This window comes from Notamacropus eugenii, chromosome 1, assembly GCF_028372415.1.
Source record: "Notamacropus eugenii isolate mMacEug1 chromosome 1, mMacEug1.pri_v2, whole genome shotgun sequence".
Lineage (NCBI taxonomy): Eukaryota > Metazoa > Chordata > Mammalia > Diprotodontia > Macropodidae > Notamacropus > Notamacropus eugenii.
The window spans coordinates 696,164,090-696,181,340 of NC_092872.1; the positions used below are offsets into that span (position 1 = coordinate 696,164,090).

Here is a 17,251-nt window from a genome sequence, read left to right on the forward strand (position 1 = left end):
GTATGGACCTGACTGCCTGAATCCAAAGGAGAAGGGTCCTTTAATGAAGAAGGAAGATCAAATGCCCCAGTCTGGTGGGGGTAGGAGCAATTCCATACTGTTAAAAAAAAAACCCAAAACGAATGAATGAATGAATGAATGAATGAATGAATGAATGAAGACCACAGTGTTCAGATCACAGAGAGTTGGATGAAAATCTCATGAGTCTTTAACTCTTCCCCATTCTCCTGGCCCCTTTTAGCTAGCTGTCAATACGGCAGTACACCAATTAAAATCTAAGCTCCCTCACAGTTTTCAAAAATCGCAAATCAAGCCTCCTACTGAATTCAAAGAACCAGACCAGCCACAAGTACCTAATGGGTCTCCTATAGGGAGCGGAGGACTGGAAGTCTCCTGGAGCCAGGGGCTGGGCTGACCCAAGCGGCACCTGGTCTTGGTCCTGCGGAACCGTGCCCTGTATCCTCGCTATCTTTGGGTTCAGATAGACGGGTCTTCATCTGAGCAGGGCTGGTCTGGGGGCACTCCGTGCCCAGCGGCCTCGGTCCTCCCGGACTCTGCTACTTTGTAACCATTGTAGCGGGGCGTGTGCGTTGTAGCCATCTCCATCTCCCCACGCTGACCAGACCGAAGCTCCCTCTGGGCGAGGGTGGACATTCAGCCAAGGCTCGGGGCTTAGCACGCTGACCAGCCCGAGGCTCCAACGCCCCTCCGACCCTACCCCAGGGTCTCTTGAAACGATCCATGAGAAAAGAGGTAAATGGGCCGGGAGGGGGGGGGGCAGAAGACACAGCCCGATGATTTTGGGGAGCCACAGCTGGGTGGGGCGGAGAGTGATGGGAAAGGGCAGGAAGATGGACGAGGACAGGGGGCGGGGCCCTGGACCACAAGGCAGGACCGGCCCAGGGTCTGGCACGCAGCAGGGACTTAAGAACTGCTGGTCACTTGTTGGCCGGGTGAGTGCGAGTCGCCTCTGCCCTCTGGGCCTCACTTGGCCCAGGATGGTTTCCAAGTCCTGCAGATGGGGGAGAGGGCGGGCGAAAGACCCGGGAAGGACTGGGTCGAGGAATCATTCCCGCCCAGCCCCCGGCGGGACACTGGCCCGCCACCTCGAGGCGTGGGCTTGTTGACGAAAAGATGCGCTCCCCAGAGCAGAGGCGGGGTCGCAGCCGCGCGCACTGGCCGCCGAGAGTTGTAGTCCCCCGCCCTGAACTGGAGGGCGGGGCGCGCGGGAAGCTGTGCATTGTGGGAAAAGCAGTTCTCCAATTGGAGTAAGGCGTTCCGCAAGGAACTCTAAGTTCATCCGTCCAGAAACATCTCTTGTTCCGCCCGCCAGAGCTGGAGCTTCGCCCCGGTGGAACACCAGTCGGATAGTTTTTCCCGGGCGAGTGCCGAATCATTCTGACCTCACCTCCAGCTTTGACCCCGGAAGCAATGCGGCCAACGGCGGAAGCGCGCGACGCGGTGCATTGTGGGAGGCGTAGTCCGACCTCCAGGGCGCTTCTTCGTCTCGGCCCCGGGACTGACTGACTGACTGACAGGCTCTGGTGGCTGCGGGGACTGCCGGCGGGCGGGTGGACGGCGCGGGGGCCGTCGGGGAGCGTCCCCAGGAGAGCGAGCGAGGCTAGGAGAGGCCCGGCTCCACTCGGGGCGGGGCGAGACGCCGACGCCCGGCCGGTGGGGGGCGTAGGGGTCCGGGCCAGCGGCGAGGCCTCGCCCGTCGGTGGGTTGTCCCGGGGTCCCGAGGCCCGGACCCGGGGGTGAGGCCGGGCCCCGAGGCGGAGCCCGAGGCCGGGGTCTCGGCCGAGGCCCTCCGAGCTTTCCGGGCCGAGCGCTTCGGCGGCGGCCAGGGCGGCGGCCGAGGCCCGAGGCCGGGGCCGTCGGAGGGCCGGGGCCGCCGCGATGCCGGGCTTCACGTGCTGCGTGCCGGGCTGCTACAACAACTCGCATCGGGACAAGGCGCTGCACTTCTACACCTTCCCCAAGGACGCGGAGCTGCGGCGCCAGTGGCTCAAGAACGTGTCGCGGGCCGGCGTCAGCGGCTGCTTCTCCACCTTCCAGCCCACGGCCGGCCACCGCCTGTGCAGCGTCCACTTCCAGGGCGGCCGCAAAACTTACACGGTGCGCGTCCCCACCATCTTCCCGCTGCGCGGCGTCAACGAGCGCAAGGCCCGGCGGCCCGGGGGCGGCGGGGCGGCGGGGGCGGCCGCCCGACGGAGGCAGCAGCAGCAGCAGCAGCTGCAGCAGCAGCAGCAGCCGGCCCAGCCCCAGCCGCAGCCGCCGCCGGCCGCGCTTCCGGCCCCCTCGCAGGCGTCCCTGGTGTCCGCCTCGGCCGCAGTGCTGCTCACCCTGCAGGCGGCCGTGGAGAGCGGCCCCGCCGCCCCCGCCGCGCCCCCGCAGCCCCCGGCCGGGGACGACGTGAAGCCCATCGACCTGACGGTGCAGGTGGAGTTCGCCTCGGCCGAGGGGGCCCCCGCCCCAGAGCTCGGCGTACCCGCGGCTCCCGCGGCCGCCTCGGGGCCCAGGCTGGTGGTGGTGGGCGAGGAGGGCTTCCCGGACACGGGCTCGGACCACTCCTATTCTCTGTCCTCGGGCACCACGGAGGAAGAGCTGCTGCGGAAGCTGAACGAGCAGCGAGACATCCTGGCCCTGATGGAGGTGAAGATGAAGGAGATGAAAGGCAGCATCCGCCACCTGCGGCTCACCGAGGCCAAGCTTCGGGAGGAGCTCCGCGAGAAGGACCGGCTGCTGGCCATGGCCGTTATCCGAAAGAAGCACGGCATGTGAGGAAGGCCCCCGTGTCCTGCCTGCCCCCTGGACCAGACTCCCGAGTCACGGCCCGCCTGCCGGGGTAGGGCTCACCCCTGCCACTCCTGGACGGGACCCATCCTCTTCCTCTTGCTGTGCTGTTGGACTCCTGGCCCGGCATCCGCCGTCCTGGACTTCAGACGGAATGAGCTCGGGCGCCTCACTTGTGGCCTCTTATCCTGACTCTGACATTACTGTACTTGACCCAAACACCTTCTTGAGGCAGGGGCCTGGGGTGTCTGGGGCCCCCACGGTTCTGTGCATTTGTCATACCAGCTGGTATGATCAGGACTTGTGATGACCATTTAAAGAGATTTAAAGAGATCGCCGTTTGGAACCCATCCTTAGAGCCGTGGGCGGGGAGGCGGGCTCCGGGGAGCCCTATGTGGGGAACTTGACTTTGGAGTTGATCAGAGACAGTCCCTTTCTGTGTAGTGATAAAGGCAGAGTTGGGACCCAGGTCCCGAGAAGCATCTAATACTTATTCCCCCTTCCTCTTGTCCCTCCACCCTTCAGGTTTTCCTTTTCCTATCCCAATTTTGAACTGTGATTCCAGTAGGGGGATGTGATGATCTGGAGTCAGATCTATTAAGTTTTTCCTGGGTGGTGTGAGCAGGACGTTCCCCTCTCTGTCTCTTGTCTGGCAGTTTGTCTTTGAGGGGGAACTGGGTAACCTTTCTGAGGTAGACCCAATTTGCCAGGGACTTGGGTTTTTTTTTTTTAAACAAACCAAAAAAAACCATCCTGGTGATATGTTTGCTACTGGTTACAAAAAATTATATTTTCTGTACAATTAGACTAAAGTTTTCACTGTGTCCTGTTTGGCAAAGCAAATTAAAATGTAAGGTTTTTATTTGGGTTTGGGGGTTCTTATTTTCAAAGAAAGATGAATCTGTCCACAAAAGTCACTAAACTAAGGCCCTAAATATTACCTCAAGGTGCCAGAGGTCTACTGGGAGGGTTGGTGGCTTTGGGAACAGAATTCTTATTAGATTTTGGGGGATTTCAGACCAGAGCTCCACTAGGGAGAGGGAAAGGTATCTTGGTAAAAGTTAGGAAGGAAAGGATGCTTGCCATAGAGCTCCAGCTCTGACACTAGGTGTTTGACCATGAGCAAGTTACTTCCCCTCTGAGCCTCAGTTTAGCAATATTTGCACAAGGTTGTGAGGGAAGTGGTTTGTAAACCATAAAGTGCCTCAAAAATATGAGTTATTCTTAGGTGATTTATCTAGCTAATCAATAGTCAGTGCTGTGACTTCTTTTACTGGTTGGGATCCTAAACATGATTTATCCTCAGAACTCGTGGCTTTGCTTATTCATTAGAGATCAGAGTCTTCTATGAGGATGTACCCTCTAAGTTGGGCCCTTAACAGGTTTATGGGCTGTTCAGACAATCTTCCTGTGTTCTTCCTATAGCAGAGAAGAATCTGGAGTCCACATGTAGGCCTGGATCTGAAAGGGCTTTGAATTGACCTTTTGGCTCTCTGCTCAATGAGAAACTCCTGGGGCAGTTTATAAAGTCTTAGAGATTTTCTTCCAGCCCTTTATGACAGGTTGGTGGTCCTGATCTTAGCTCTAGGTCTTTCCCTGTCTGAGAGTGAAAAGGCCTTGATTTGAATACTCCCTGCAGTCCTGTGTGGGAGGTGTAAAGTACAAGTATTAACCCATTTAACAGAGGAGAAAACTGACCTCATCACACATTTATAATCACACACTTAGAGCTGGAATTTGTACTGGATTTGCATTTAGTAGGATGAGGTTCATGTTTTGGGGGTGAGGGTATTCTTTTAGCAATTCCTTGCATTTCTATAAAACTTTGTTTCGAAAATGTTGTCACATCTTTTTATCCCCTTTGATCCTCACCAAATTTGAGGTAGCCCTTCTGAATGTGAGTCCCACATCTCTTATTTTTATTCTTGGTAAGCAAAAACTTACAGGAAACCAAGAATGCTTTCCCTCATTTCTAATCTTAAAAATAGAAATCAGTACTGTGAAAGTCACAGTTGAGTGAGGGTTAAATCTTTTTTTTTTTTTTTGGATCCTGGTTATTTTAACTCTTAAAATATAAATACGAACTTCCGTAAAATGAAGGGCATGATGTCAGGTATAGTGAGAAAAGCACTGGATTTGGAGAGAAGTAACTTGGGTTGAAATTGAGGCAGTGTACTGTAGAACAGTGGGGTCAAACTCAAGTAGAAACAATCTGTATAGAAGGATCTGTAGAGACCACAGCTTTACTTAGAAAACCACATATGAACTATGTGTTAGTGTATTTTTGTTAAGTATTTCCCAGTTAATCTGGCCCCTGATGCCTGATTGTGTGTTTGAGACTTCTGTTGTGGAGGATGTAGCTTTGAATCCTGGCCATACTAGCTACCTATGTGACCTGGGGCAAATTGGTTCCCCTCTTTTGGTCTCAGTTCCCTCATCTAAAATGAGGGCGATGGGCTAACTGACCTCCAAGGGCTAATCAATAGTCAGTGCTCTGACTTCTTTTTCTGGTTGGGATCCTAAACGTGGTTTGTCCTCAGAACTTGTGGCTTTGCTCATTCATAAGCGATCAGAGACTTCTGTGAGGAGGTATCCTCTAAGTTGAGCCCTTAACAGGTTTATGGGCTGTTCAGACAATCTCCCTGCGTTCTTCCTATAGCAGAGAAGAGCCTGGGCTCCACATGTAGGCCTGGATCTGAAAGAACCTGTAGAATGGCCTGAAAGGATCTGTAGAATGTGTCCAGCCTTCGGTGCTTGGAATATTGGGTGGTGCAGTGAGGGATGGAATGGAAGCCTGTGTGAAGGACTCTTGGGCTGTGATGGCTACTCTAAAACCTTGTTTTGGGTTCTTTTTGTCTCTTTGCTGGCCTTTCATCATCCCAGCTCTTTCAATTCTAGTTGGGAAACCTTTTTATGGATCATATGTGCACATACACATAGCCAAGCAGTGACTCACTGGAAGAAGAGAGTGCATGATAATTCAGGATTTTCTTGCCGTTCGGTTTGATAGGCTGAATTCCAGTATTTTGGTTTTCTTGTATTTTTTCATTTTAAAGAACAAAAGGCTTGTGCCCCTTTCCCTGTTATAGGTCTGTCCATGGCTTTGGGATCCCAGCCTGGAGAGAACGTTATAAGTCTCTAAGCAGAATCTGGACTGTGTGCCCAGGATGTAGAGCAGAGCAGACCTCTGAGGTCCCTTCTGTATCTTAAAAGGTGACAGCACATCCCAGTGTATGATGTCTGCACTCTGTGTTGTGGGGCTTTGGCCTCATCTTCCAGATTAGTGCCACAGAGGGACCTTTCCATCTATTCTAAGACTAGTTGACCTTTGCCTTTTTTGTGGTGAGCAAAAAAGGGGAGATGAGGGAAAAGAGTCAGGGTAGGAAGTGGACAAAGGCAATTAGTCCTCATTTGACACATATTTTATTTTGTTCTGCTGTGGGTTGTGAGGCTCCACCTCTTAACATCTCATTTCCCACCCCCATGGATAAGCAGGAAGAGCTGCTGGTGTTTTCTCTTCAAACTGGGTATCTAAATGTTACAAGGCTGTCCTCTCCACCTTTGCTCCTTTGATTGGTTTAATGGCTCACTTTGCCTACTGGCTTTGTGTAGGCCCATGAGATACTTCTGCTCTAAAGGTGGCTTTGGGGGCTATTTTACCCTCAGTAGCTCCTCATGATGGGTCAGGTTGAGCCAAAAGGAAATGTGAGAAAACAAAACACAGCACAATATCATCTTGCTCCAGATCTAGCTCTTTGCAGTAAAAATACTGCCTTTCCTTCTAGTTCTTTTCAAATCTAACATTTTGTGTTCCAATATTCATGTTCCAAGGTACCTTCCAATTCTGATACTCTGTGACTATGAAAAACTTTGGCACCCCAACTTCCTGGAGGGAGAAGTGCCCAGGGATGGACCGAATGAGCCTCTGCTACTCTTGACCCTCCGCAGACTGATCAATGTCTTTGCCCATTTTTTTTCTTGTTAGCTTTGCTTTTTCCAGCAGCCCTTTTCTCTGACTAGTAGAGGGAAGAAAACTGAGCTTAGGACCCAAGAACTCCCAGTAGCCAGCTGTCTAGTGCCACAGAATCCTGGGCTCTCTGATGTCCTCCTCTCCTGAAATTTGGAGAGGAAAGGAATTGTATGGGTAATGGAAAAGAGTAGAAGATTCTTAGTCCAGTCTGTTTCTCCCAGTCATTTCCATATGTATATACCCCTGATGGGATGATTAGTCTTCTCTCCTACACCAGTCAGGAAAACTCTGGATAAGACTACTCCTTGTTCTTTTGAATCAAGGGAAGGAGATTAACCACACAGCTGTTAACCTTAATATAGCTGTGACCTCAAGATCTAGCTTACATGGACATTGATATTACCAAGGGAAAGTTAGGAGGCAGTTAGGTAAAGTAGAAAGCACACACTGGCCTCAGAATAGGGAGACCTGGGATTTTTCTGCTTTCTGCTCTGCCTTGAGTGACCTTGAGCAAATTCTCCCTTCCCTCTGAACTTGTTTCCTCACCTGTAATAACACTTGAATTACTGTATTTACCTCACAGAGTTGTGGGGAAAGCATTTGTAAACTTTGGAGTGATTTATGAATGTGGGCTATTGTATGTAACATTAGGAATTTAGATCAAATTATCTCTGAGGTACATTCTAGCACTAAAAATGACTGATTCTCAGAAGGGAAATGGGAGGAATTCTGTTTTTCCTATTATCTCAGGAGAAAAGGCTGTCCTTTGCATTCTTTCCGTTTTACTGGGATGGAGAATTCTTTTTACTAAGAACTAACATTATATACGCGTTATTAGTCCCTCCCATTGGGTATCTATTAGCTTATCTCCTTTCCTAGTCAAGATTATAGGGAAACTCCCTAAATCTGGTTACACTAGTTTACAAAAGTGGAAAAGGCCCTATATACTTATTAGGAAGTGGTGATCATCTGACTTCACTTATTTCCAGTTTACAAACTACCCTAACTTACATAACTCTCCTAACTTACTAGAAGAGCAAATCTAGTAAATTATTGTTTCATTCTCCTAATGCAGGGCCACTTTGGCAGTCTGGCAAAGTCTGTGGACACCTCTAAATAACTTTTAAAAATAATAACTGAAAGAAATGCTAAATTTCCTTTAGAGATTCGTGAAAAGAGATTGGTTTTTTGTTTCCCTACATAAGTCCATGGACTCCCTGAAATCCCTGCATGGGTCCCAGGATGCTGTCCTCATCAGTTGCTAGGCAGTTAGGTGACCGTGGATAGAACTTGGAGGCGGGAAGACCCAAGTTCAAATTTGACTTGAGGTGCTAGCTATGGCTCAGTTTCCTTAACTGTAAAATTTGAATAACAGTAGCACCTCTCCCCAGGGTTTGTGCCAAGGTCCACCGAGATGACATTTGTAAAAGAAAGTGCTTGGCATGGTGCCACGGTTCCCTGCCCCTTCCTCTTTCCCAAGGAAGCCGGTTCCCTTCTAAGAGCAGCCGCAGTTGTTAGAAAGCTTGTGTTCGCAGGGAGGCCCGCCTCTGCTTCCAGCTCTCCCTGTAGGAGCCATCCGGACAAGCCTGAGCTCTCTTCTGCACAAGACGTGACTCCAGGAGAGGAAGCAGGATCTGCCCCCGCCTCCTCCCCCAGGCCTTCTCTGCGCCGAGCTGAACGCATCATCCCAAGGCCTTTGCCCATTTAGGCCGAGCTCCCCCAAACCCTCCAGCACCGAACACCATTCCAGGTGGGGTTCGACTGCAGAGTGAGTGGGTTTCGAATATCGAGGATGTGAATGGGCTGGAAGTGCTATTTACTGCCTGGATGACTTGAAAAAAATGACCCTCTCTGGGCTGTTCCTCCTCTAAAATGGGGCGACCTGAAAGGGCTAGAATTTGGATTACCCCGCAGAGACTGGGGCCAGACGGGGTGCCAGAGCTGGGGAGTTCTCAAGTTCTCCGAGAGGTTAAGAGTTTGGATTAGATTCCTGGAAGGCGCCAAGGCATAAAGTTCCCGAGGTCCTCCGCTAGCCCACAATGCTCAGGGATGGGCCCTCTTCCGGCTCCCTCTCCACTTCCCCTGGGCAGGGAGAGTGCGTTCGGGCCGTGCCACGGGGCATGCCGGGAGTTGTAGTTTTGCTGCTGCAGCCTTTGGCTCAAGTCTAGCGCGCCCGCACTGCATTTCCCAGAGTGCAGCGGGCTCGGGGCGGGAGAGGGAAGGTGGGTGGGGGGGGGGAACAGTCGGTCCGGGACCGCGCTCGGTTGCCGCCACCGCCGCTGCCATCGTGCTAGCCAGTCGGGTGAGTGCATCGCGCTGTTCCCCCGCGCGGGGCCGGGCCCCGAGGTACTGCCTGCTTCTTTTTTCTGGGGCGGGCGCAGGCCCGCCCCGGCGCTAGTTCGAGACCTGTGTCCAGGGCTGGCCGGGCCTGGCGGGGCCCCCGCCCTCCTCGTGCTCCGGGGCCCGGCTGGACGCTCGCTTCAGACTCCGAGGCTGCCGGGGAGGCTGGGCCTTTGCGGCCTGGGGAGGGGCCGAGGTCCCAGGGGCCGGGGGTGGGTCGTGGGGAGATGGAAGGAAGTCACGCGGGCAGGGCGGGGGCGGCCGGGGTCCTAGGGCTGGGAGGGGGGCCCTGGGGAGACCCGGCCAAAGGTCCCATCTTCCTTCCGAACGAGTCGAGCCCTTCCTCGGCCGGCCCACAGTCTGGGCGCACGCCGCTCCCGCTAGGCCTGCCGGGGTGGGGGTGGGGGTGGGGACGGGGACGGGGGCTTCCCTTTCATCCTGCCTCTGGTCGTGTGCGTGTGCTTGCAGGCTTCGGACTAGGAGCCCAGCATTAATTATAGCGCTTAAGAGCCGTAAGAGACCACCTCCTAATAATAGGAAACCATCTTCTCATTCAATCCCCTCATTTTGCAGGTGAGGAAACTGAGTCCCAGAGAAACAGACTTGACCCAAGGTCACACAGGTCAGAGCTGAGACTCAAGCCCAACTTCTCAGACTCCAAAATTTAATGGAGAAGCAGAGCCAAGATTGGGACCCAGGTTCTATGGGAGTTTCATAGGCTGTAGAGCTGGAAGGAGCTTCAGACATCTTCTAGGCCAACTCCCTAATTTTATAGACCCTGGAGAGGTGAAGTCATACAGTTGAGGGTGCAGAGCTGGGATTTGAGGGCAGATCATAGTAATTAAACCTGGAAGGCACTTTAGAGATCATCTAGAGACCCCTCTCATTTTAGTTAGAACTTTTCCAAGGTTGGTTAGTAGCGGGGTAGGACTAGGACCTCGATAACCTGATTCGGGATCAGGCTTTCCAGAACTCAGATGCTAGATGCTTATCTTTCCCCTGCAGTCTGCTTTTCCCTCTGACTTCGCTCTTCCTGCCTGTAACATTACTATTTAGCCAGCATCCCATTTTTTTAAAAAACCTTTGCCGGTATCATGGTTTTTTCATTTTGAAGTAAGATCCCTGGAGCCTGTCTAGCTTAGTGCCTTGCTCATTGTTAACTGTTGTTGCTCAGTGGTTTCAGTCTTGTCCAGCTCGTTGTGACCCCTTTTTGGGGTTTTTTGGAAAAGATACTACATTGGTTTGCCATTTCCTTCTCTAGCTCATTTGATAGATAAGGAAACTGAGGCAAACAAGGTGAAATGACTTGTCCAGGGTCACATAGCTAGTAAGTGTCTGAGTTCAGATTTGAACTCAGATCTTCCTAACTGCAGATCTAGTGCTCTATTCGCTTTGCTTTGTTCATACATAATAGGTGCTTAATAAATGCTTATGGGATTGAACTGGATCTTTGACTCTAACCCTCACTAATCTATCCATTAGGTCTTAAATGCAGAACCCTGTTCCCAGTTGGTAGTTATCCGGTTTATGGGGCAAAAACATAGTAACTGTGAAGGCGTATGGACATCACACTCTGGTGATCTTTTGCATCCCTTTCTCCACTGTGATCTGATGGATGAATTGAAGCGATGGTTTCCCCTCCTTGGGCTTATTGGTTGGTGACTGAGTTTCAATGCTTGGTTCTTCTAAAGTTCACCCGCCAGGGCACCCGGATTGTTCGTCTCTTTCTTCATAGTAGCCCTGAGTTCTGTAGTGAAGGAGGCCTAGGAGGCAGCTTGGTTCAGCTAAAACCAGGAGGTGACAATAATAGGCACTCAAGTATTTAGCCCCTTTAATTTCATTAGTATCTCTTATGTAGCCTTAGAAACCACGGTAGTTTCTACACTTAATTTGGAAAAAAAAAAAACAACCCAAAGCTTCCATGGTATGGGAAGAAGAATACTATATTTAAAGGTAGAGGACTTGTGTTCCAGTCCTGAAGCTGCTACTTAACTATTTGTGTGACTGGCTTTGGGCAAATCACTTCTGGAACTCAGTTTTCTCATTTACAAAATGAGTTCATATGCATAATCCCTTATAGCTCTAAATCTGTTATACCATAAGTTCCTTATACACAGGGCCAGTTCTCAAGGATTGGTCAGATTTGTTACTCTGGGCATGGACGAGTATCCTTATTTACAAGATTAGCTTGAAGAGCTAGGCCTGGCCACTCTTGCTCATCATCACTCTTGATGTGGTAACTGACTTTAGTCATTGCCTTATTATCATTTGTTGTATGGTCCTATCTGTTTACCATTACAAAATCTACTTATTTCTACTTCTTATAGTATAATGACTCCTCTGGCATAGATTGGAGTTGATCTGATTGAAATTAATACCACCCCTAAAAAGGTAAGCACTTAATGGAAAGCCTTTTGTGTTGCTACTACAGACTAGGTCAGTCTAGGGGAAAGAATTGGTTGTGTAGAGCTGATTCCACATGGCTCATTATGTATGACTAAGTCATTCCACTTTTCTGCCTCAGTTTAATTCATCTACTAAATAAGAATGGCCATAGGAAGGCTGTGTTATCTGAGGAGACAGTGTGAAGTGCTGTGAATTCTGTAGAAGAATGTTTCTATCAGTTTTTGCTTTGTGTATTATTTTTCCTTGGTATCAGTCCCAGCCAGTACAGTTTTACTGTAGTTACAATGATTTTTTTTCCCTCCTACCACCTTGGAGAATGGTCTAAAATTCAGAGGTGTCAAAAAGGCCGAAAAGACTTGGATTGTTTCTAAGTTTGACTTGGGGCTTGGGGGTGTATGATCTATCTAATCAATACTTAAGGCAGGAGACTGAGAAAGGAAACTATTAGAAGTTCAGTGGGAACTTCTTTTATCCCTAACTTCTCAATTGCCCCTTCTCTAAACAAGACAGTAAGTTAAGCTCATTCTCTGGGCTAGGAAGGCAGTATCAGCCAATACTGCTTGTTTTCCAAAGAAGCTAACATGTGTGCCATGCAACAGCCATTGAGGAGTCTCGTGTAAGAGACCGGACATAGGACTCCTGTCCACATATGGGTGCCTGAAATTAGAAGATGGCAGGAGTAAGTGTTACCAGGATCCATTGGTGCTGAAAGCAGTTTTCTCAGACCCATGCCAAATCATCCCCTTTGGGATATGATATATATGACATAGAACCTTCTTATGAGTCAGTGTTTATGTTAGCTTTCCACTTAAAGGTAGACTTTCTTCTCAGTGTTTCACTAGATGAAATGGTTTTTGGTTACTAAGCCTCTTCATGGATTGGTTATTGAGGCTTTCTAGCCCCAGTGAGGTAATAGTCATAGCTCACACTGTTAACACTTTTCACATTTGCACAGCACTTTACATATGCTAGATGATTTGATACTCACAAAAATCCTGGGAGGAAGATGCTATTATTATCCTCATTTTACAGATGAGGAAACTGAGGCACAGAAGTGACTTGCCCAGTATCATATAGCTAGTCAGTGTCAGAGGCAGAATTTGAACTCGGGTCTTCCTGACTCCATGTGCCATACCATCCATATTTTATCTGCCACCCTACCTAGCCATCTAGAATGTTTGGACATCCACAGAGCAATTTGCTTGGTCTCATCCTGTCAGGAGTAAACCAGAGAGTGTGGTACAGTGAAAAGCACACAAGATTTGGAGTCAGAGGACCTGGGTTGGAATCCCTTCTCTGCTTCTTGGCCTGTGACTTGGGGGAGAATCTCTTCTGCTCTGTCGGCTTCTCTGTAGGATGACAGTTGGATTAGGTCAAGATGTCTTAACTTTGTGTGTGTCCTGAATGCCTTTGGCAGCCTGGTGAAGACTATAGACCCCTTCTCACAGTAGTGCTTCGAAATACATCAAATAAAACACAGGGTTATTTAAAAAAAGATTAAATTGAAATAAAATTATCAGAATATTTTTTAAAAGTTCATGAACTCTTGGTTAAGAACTGTGAGAGTAGATGACCCTTCCAGCTCCTAGTTCTGTGATCCTCTGATATCTAAATTCCAGGACCTCTAGATTTCATAACAATGACCACATGATTTTATTCAGGCTTTGGGATAGAGTAAGTTAAAATTCCCTGTCAAGGATGTAGGAATTGAAGTCTCAAATCTGGTGTTCCCTGGGAATCCTTTGTGGCTCAGATTTGTAGAGCAGCTTCTTTTACCATTAGGTAAGCTAGGTGGTTCAGTGGACAGAGTACTCAGGTAAGAAGACCTGAGTTCAAATCCTATCTCAGATGCTCATTAGCTGTGTGACCCTGGCAAATTACTTAACTTTTGTCTGCCTCAGTTTCCTCAGCTGTAAAATGGGGGTAGTAATAATAATAATAGCACCTACTTCTCAGGGTTGTGAGGATCCAGTGAGATAATATTCTTAAAGTGTTTAGCATAGTGCCTGGCATATAGTAGGTACTTAATAAATGCTTATTCCCTTCCCTTTTTTACCACCATGCTTTCTTCCCAGCGAGGCAGGAAGTCCTCCCCCAAATGGCCTTTCCCAGCTCTCAGCTGGAAGGATGGAGCTCAGTGAGTGTTTGATGGTCAGTTTTGGTCCCATTGGTATGGGAATGGGTTGAAGATCAATGCTAGCCCCAGGTTTTCTCTCAGGGGAAGAATGCTGCAAGTTGGTATGTATGGAATTAAGCCAAGAGAAGTCCTCAGGATCCATTCTTTTTAGCTTAGGTAGGAGAGAGAAGTGTTCGTATTTCTTTTCTGTTTTTGTTCTTTGATAGAAAAGAAATTAAATTGGGTCTGACCTGTCCAGGATGACATCCAGGTTAAAAATGAGTGTAGGAAAGATAGCCTGACAGTAGTGGAAGAAGCCAGTCTGGATCCTTGTGCTTGCTGTACTACCGACTCATTGTGTGACTCTGGCAAGGCTCTTAGTGTTTCTGACCCTGTTTCGATTGGTCTGGGTGATCTTTCTAGCCCCTTTTACCTCCAGGATTCTCTTGATTCAAAGCCTGGGGGGGTAGGAGGACTAGGCTTGAGATTCTGTTTTCAGTCTGATCAACAAGCATTTAGTAAGTGCTGGGTGCCATGGTCAATCCTGGGGCTACTTCACATTGGCCATATGGAGGCCTGAGGTTGGAGAACTAAGAAGTGGACTGTCATCCTCAGTCATTTTAAACTGCTATAATTATTAGAAAGTCAAGACATTTTCATCTCTCTTTTTTCTGGTTTGTTAGGTTTAGACATCCACTTTCAAATTTGCAGCTGTTTGTTTTTTCTCTCCACTGCTTTCTCGTTGTAACTGGAAAGGTTAGCTTTTTACCCTGCTCTTATCTTTTGTCCTTTCATCTCTTTCTCCTCCTATTCTGGACTAATCTTGGGTTTTGCTATTTCTATCTTTCTTAATAGCCACCTTCAGTGGATACACCTTCAGTGTTTCCCCAAGTGCCTATTTGCTACTGATGAGGGATTTGTAGGCTGGCTAGCTCCATTGATTAGTAGAGTGTTCTCTGACCTAGTGCAGTGGGGAAAACCCCACTTTATAGACAAATGCTAAGCCTCACTCCTTCAGGAACTGAACTCATAGTTTCTTATGTTGCCTACTGAGTCACGCTGCTGCTGTAATTGTGGTTTCTGTAGGTAAGGTGAAAGGAGAAGAAATGAGTGTTGAAAAAAGCAGATGCCTTCTGTACCCTCAGATTGAGTGAAGATTAAAACTGAGTAGCCAGATCATTAACTTGGGATCCATGGATATCCAAAAATACATGCATTATATCCATGGATTTATTTCAGGGACTCTGTGAACTTGTGTGGGTTGAAAAAAAAAAAGCTGCATCTTTATTTTCACACAGCTCTAACTGAAATTAATCTGAGTTAATCTAAGCATTAATCTGAGCAGAGGTCCATGACCCAAAAAAGAGTAAGAATCTCTGGTTTGGAAATTCTGGTTCTAGATATATGCAGACCAAGTAGAATCAGGAGCTTGACCTTAGCTTTGGGCAGGCAGAGATTCTTTTTTATGTTTGGTGACTTGAGCAGGGCTTAAACTTGGAATTTCTGTTATCTCTTTTTTCCCTACAGAAATTCAGAGGGCACTGGATTACCTATTTTATCTATTTTGGGAGTATCTGCAGCTTGGTCTAGTAGCAAGGACATCAATAGAATAACAGGGCTCAGCTGCATTTCCCAGCATGGCTGCTAACTACCTGTGTGACTTTGGGCAAATCACTCCTGCTCTTTGGGCCTCAGTTTCCAAATCCTTAAAATGAAGGAGTTGGACGAGGTGATTGCAAAGGTCTCTTCCAGCTCTAGAACCTCTGCCCTCCCCCAAACCATATCTGAGCTGGAATTCTTGCCATAACAAGGGGTCATCTAGTCTTTGAGGAAAGAACTCCAGTAATGGGAGCTCAGCCTGTTTACTTTGAGGCAGCCGCACCGTTAATAAACTTGCCTCAGTAATTCTCATGTTCCTCGTGGCCAGTAGAGGCAGTTTTTGAGGATGCAACATATGGACTGTTTGTCCATGAAACAAATTATCTTTGACTGTCCCTTTTTAAAAAATCCTTCCTGTGGATTTTGTTTTTACATCACCTCCATTTAACCACACTGTATGGGAAGACTGATCACAAAATCACCCCAGCTCAGCTTCCCTCTATCACCAGAATGCTTCTGAACTACCTTCCTTCACCGTCACTCATCAGGTGACCTGGGGATACAGACTTTACCAGCCTCAGCACAGGAGAGGTAGAGGTTTACATATAAGCAATTCATTCTAAAACCAAGCAAAAGTGATTTTTGTTTATGTGTGTTGTCTCGTATACTTTGGTATGCCCCACTGGGACTCGTTCTAGCTTCCTTTCCATTTTTTAACGGCTTCTAGGTGGTACAGTGGGTAGAGTGCCAGGCCTAGAGTCAGAGTCTCATCTTCCTGAGTTTAAATCTGGCCTTGGGCACTTTTACGAGGCAGGTGACCCTGGGCAAATCACTTCACCCTATCTCAGGTTCCTCAACTGTAAAATGAGCTGGAGAAGGAAATGACAAATCACTCCATTATCTTTGCTAAAAAAAAAAAAACAAATCCAAAAGGGGTCACCAAGAGTCAGGCACGACTGAAAATATCTAAACAATAACAACAGTAATTGAAGCCAGGCCTAATGAGAGACAGGACCAGTCCATGGCTGTATAATGAACCCAGCTGTTACAAAGTTGCAGGTTATACATATGTGTTTGTTTTATACTTTCTGGTGTAATTCCTAGGACCACTATCTTGTCTAATATGGAATTAAATGTAGCTCTCTGAATGAGCTTGCACCATTGTGGGGAGGAAGCCCTGCTTGGTCCCAGTTCAACTTGTGGTAGAAGCTCCACGGGAATAGCCGGACTTTGGGATTGTGTCCCTCACCCCTGCCCATCAGCGACCTGAATGGAGCTGGATGTCATAAAGCAGTAGAGGCCGCAGACTGGACTCCTTGGACAGACAGACACTCAATTGAAGTGAGATGTGAGAATCTCTGTAATTCCCCATTTCTTGGTCTGAGGTAGGGATTGAGCTTTCAGTTTTTTGTGTCTTTTCATTGGAGTAGCTCCGTGGGCCTTGTGGATATCACCTCAGTAATTCCCAGATCCTGGAAGAATCTGCTAACAATCAAAACAAGAATAGAGAGGATTGCTATATGAGGTCACGCATGAGGTGGTGAACATCCTGTCTCTGGCTAGATGACCCTCTATAAGGGACGTTGTGCAGAGAAGAAATGTCAGATTCTCAAGTGGCAAAGCCTGCTGAACTAACTCCCAAGTGCATGCTCTGGAGCTCGATTAAAATGTGATTGGGAAATATTTAACAAAATAAAGAAAAATGCAACCTACGTAACATTAATATATGGTTTTCTAAGTCAGTATGTGGCCCGTACTTTGACACCACTGGTATAGGTAATTCCTGTGTTGGTTGGGAAAGTGGGCTAGACCTCCAAGGACTCTTCCAACTCTTAAGATTGTTTTCTGTGTTGGGTCTTTGTACAGGCAGTATGGCTGTCCATCCTTGTACCCCACTCTCAACCAGGAACCACCAAAACAAGCTCAAATTGGTAGGGTTCTGCTAGGATCTAATCTGGGAGTTCTTTCTCATTCTTAAGGGTTGAATTGAGTGCTTTGCCAGGTGCTAGGAAAATATAAACTTA

General features: G+C 48.3%; 2 protein-coding genes across 8 annotated transcripts in view; both read left to right on the forward strand.

Annotated features, from left to right (window-relative positions):
* The first annotated feature begins 317 nt into the window (after positions 1–317).
* The window catches only part of NUTF2 (nuclear transport factor 2), a 30,674-nt gene continuing 13,740 nt past the window's right edge, over positions 318–17,251 (forward strand). The window contains exons 1-2 of one of the 7 annotated variants that reach the window (XM_072636120.1): positions 8,973–9,068; positions 16,332–16,612. The gene's annotated coding sequence lies outside the window, so the exon portion shown is untranslated. Of the gene's footprint in view, positions 754–8,344; positions 8,517–8,946; positions 9,069–11,432; positions 11,498–16,331; positions 16,613–17,251 lie in introns of those variants that run through there. The other 6 variants (XM_072636118.1, XM_072636119.1, XM_072636123.1 and 3 more) reach the window with 6 other exon arrangements.
* THAP11 (THAP domain containing 11) lies at positions 1,764–3,658 on the forward strand. Its single transcript, XM_072636116.1, has one exon. The coding sequence runs from the start codon at positions 1,900–1,902 to the stop codon at positions 2,782–2,784; it is 885 nt and encodes a 294-aa protein (XP_072492217.1). The 5' UTR covers positions 1,764–1,899; the 3' UTR covers positions 2,785–3,658.

Bases quoted from the DNA above. Each gene is read 5' to 3' on its own strand.
- THAP11 (XM_072636116.1), top strand. From the start codon at position 1,900: ATGCCGGGCTTCACGTGCTGCGTGCCGGGCTGCTACAACAACTCGCAT.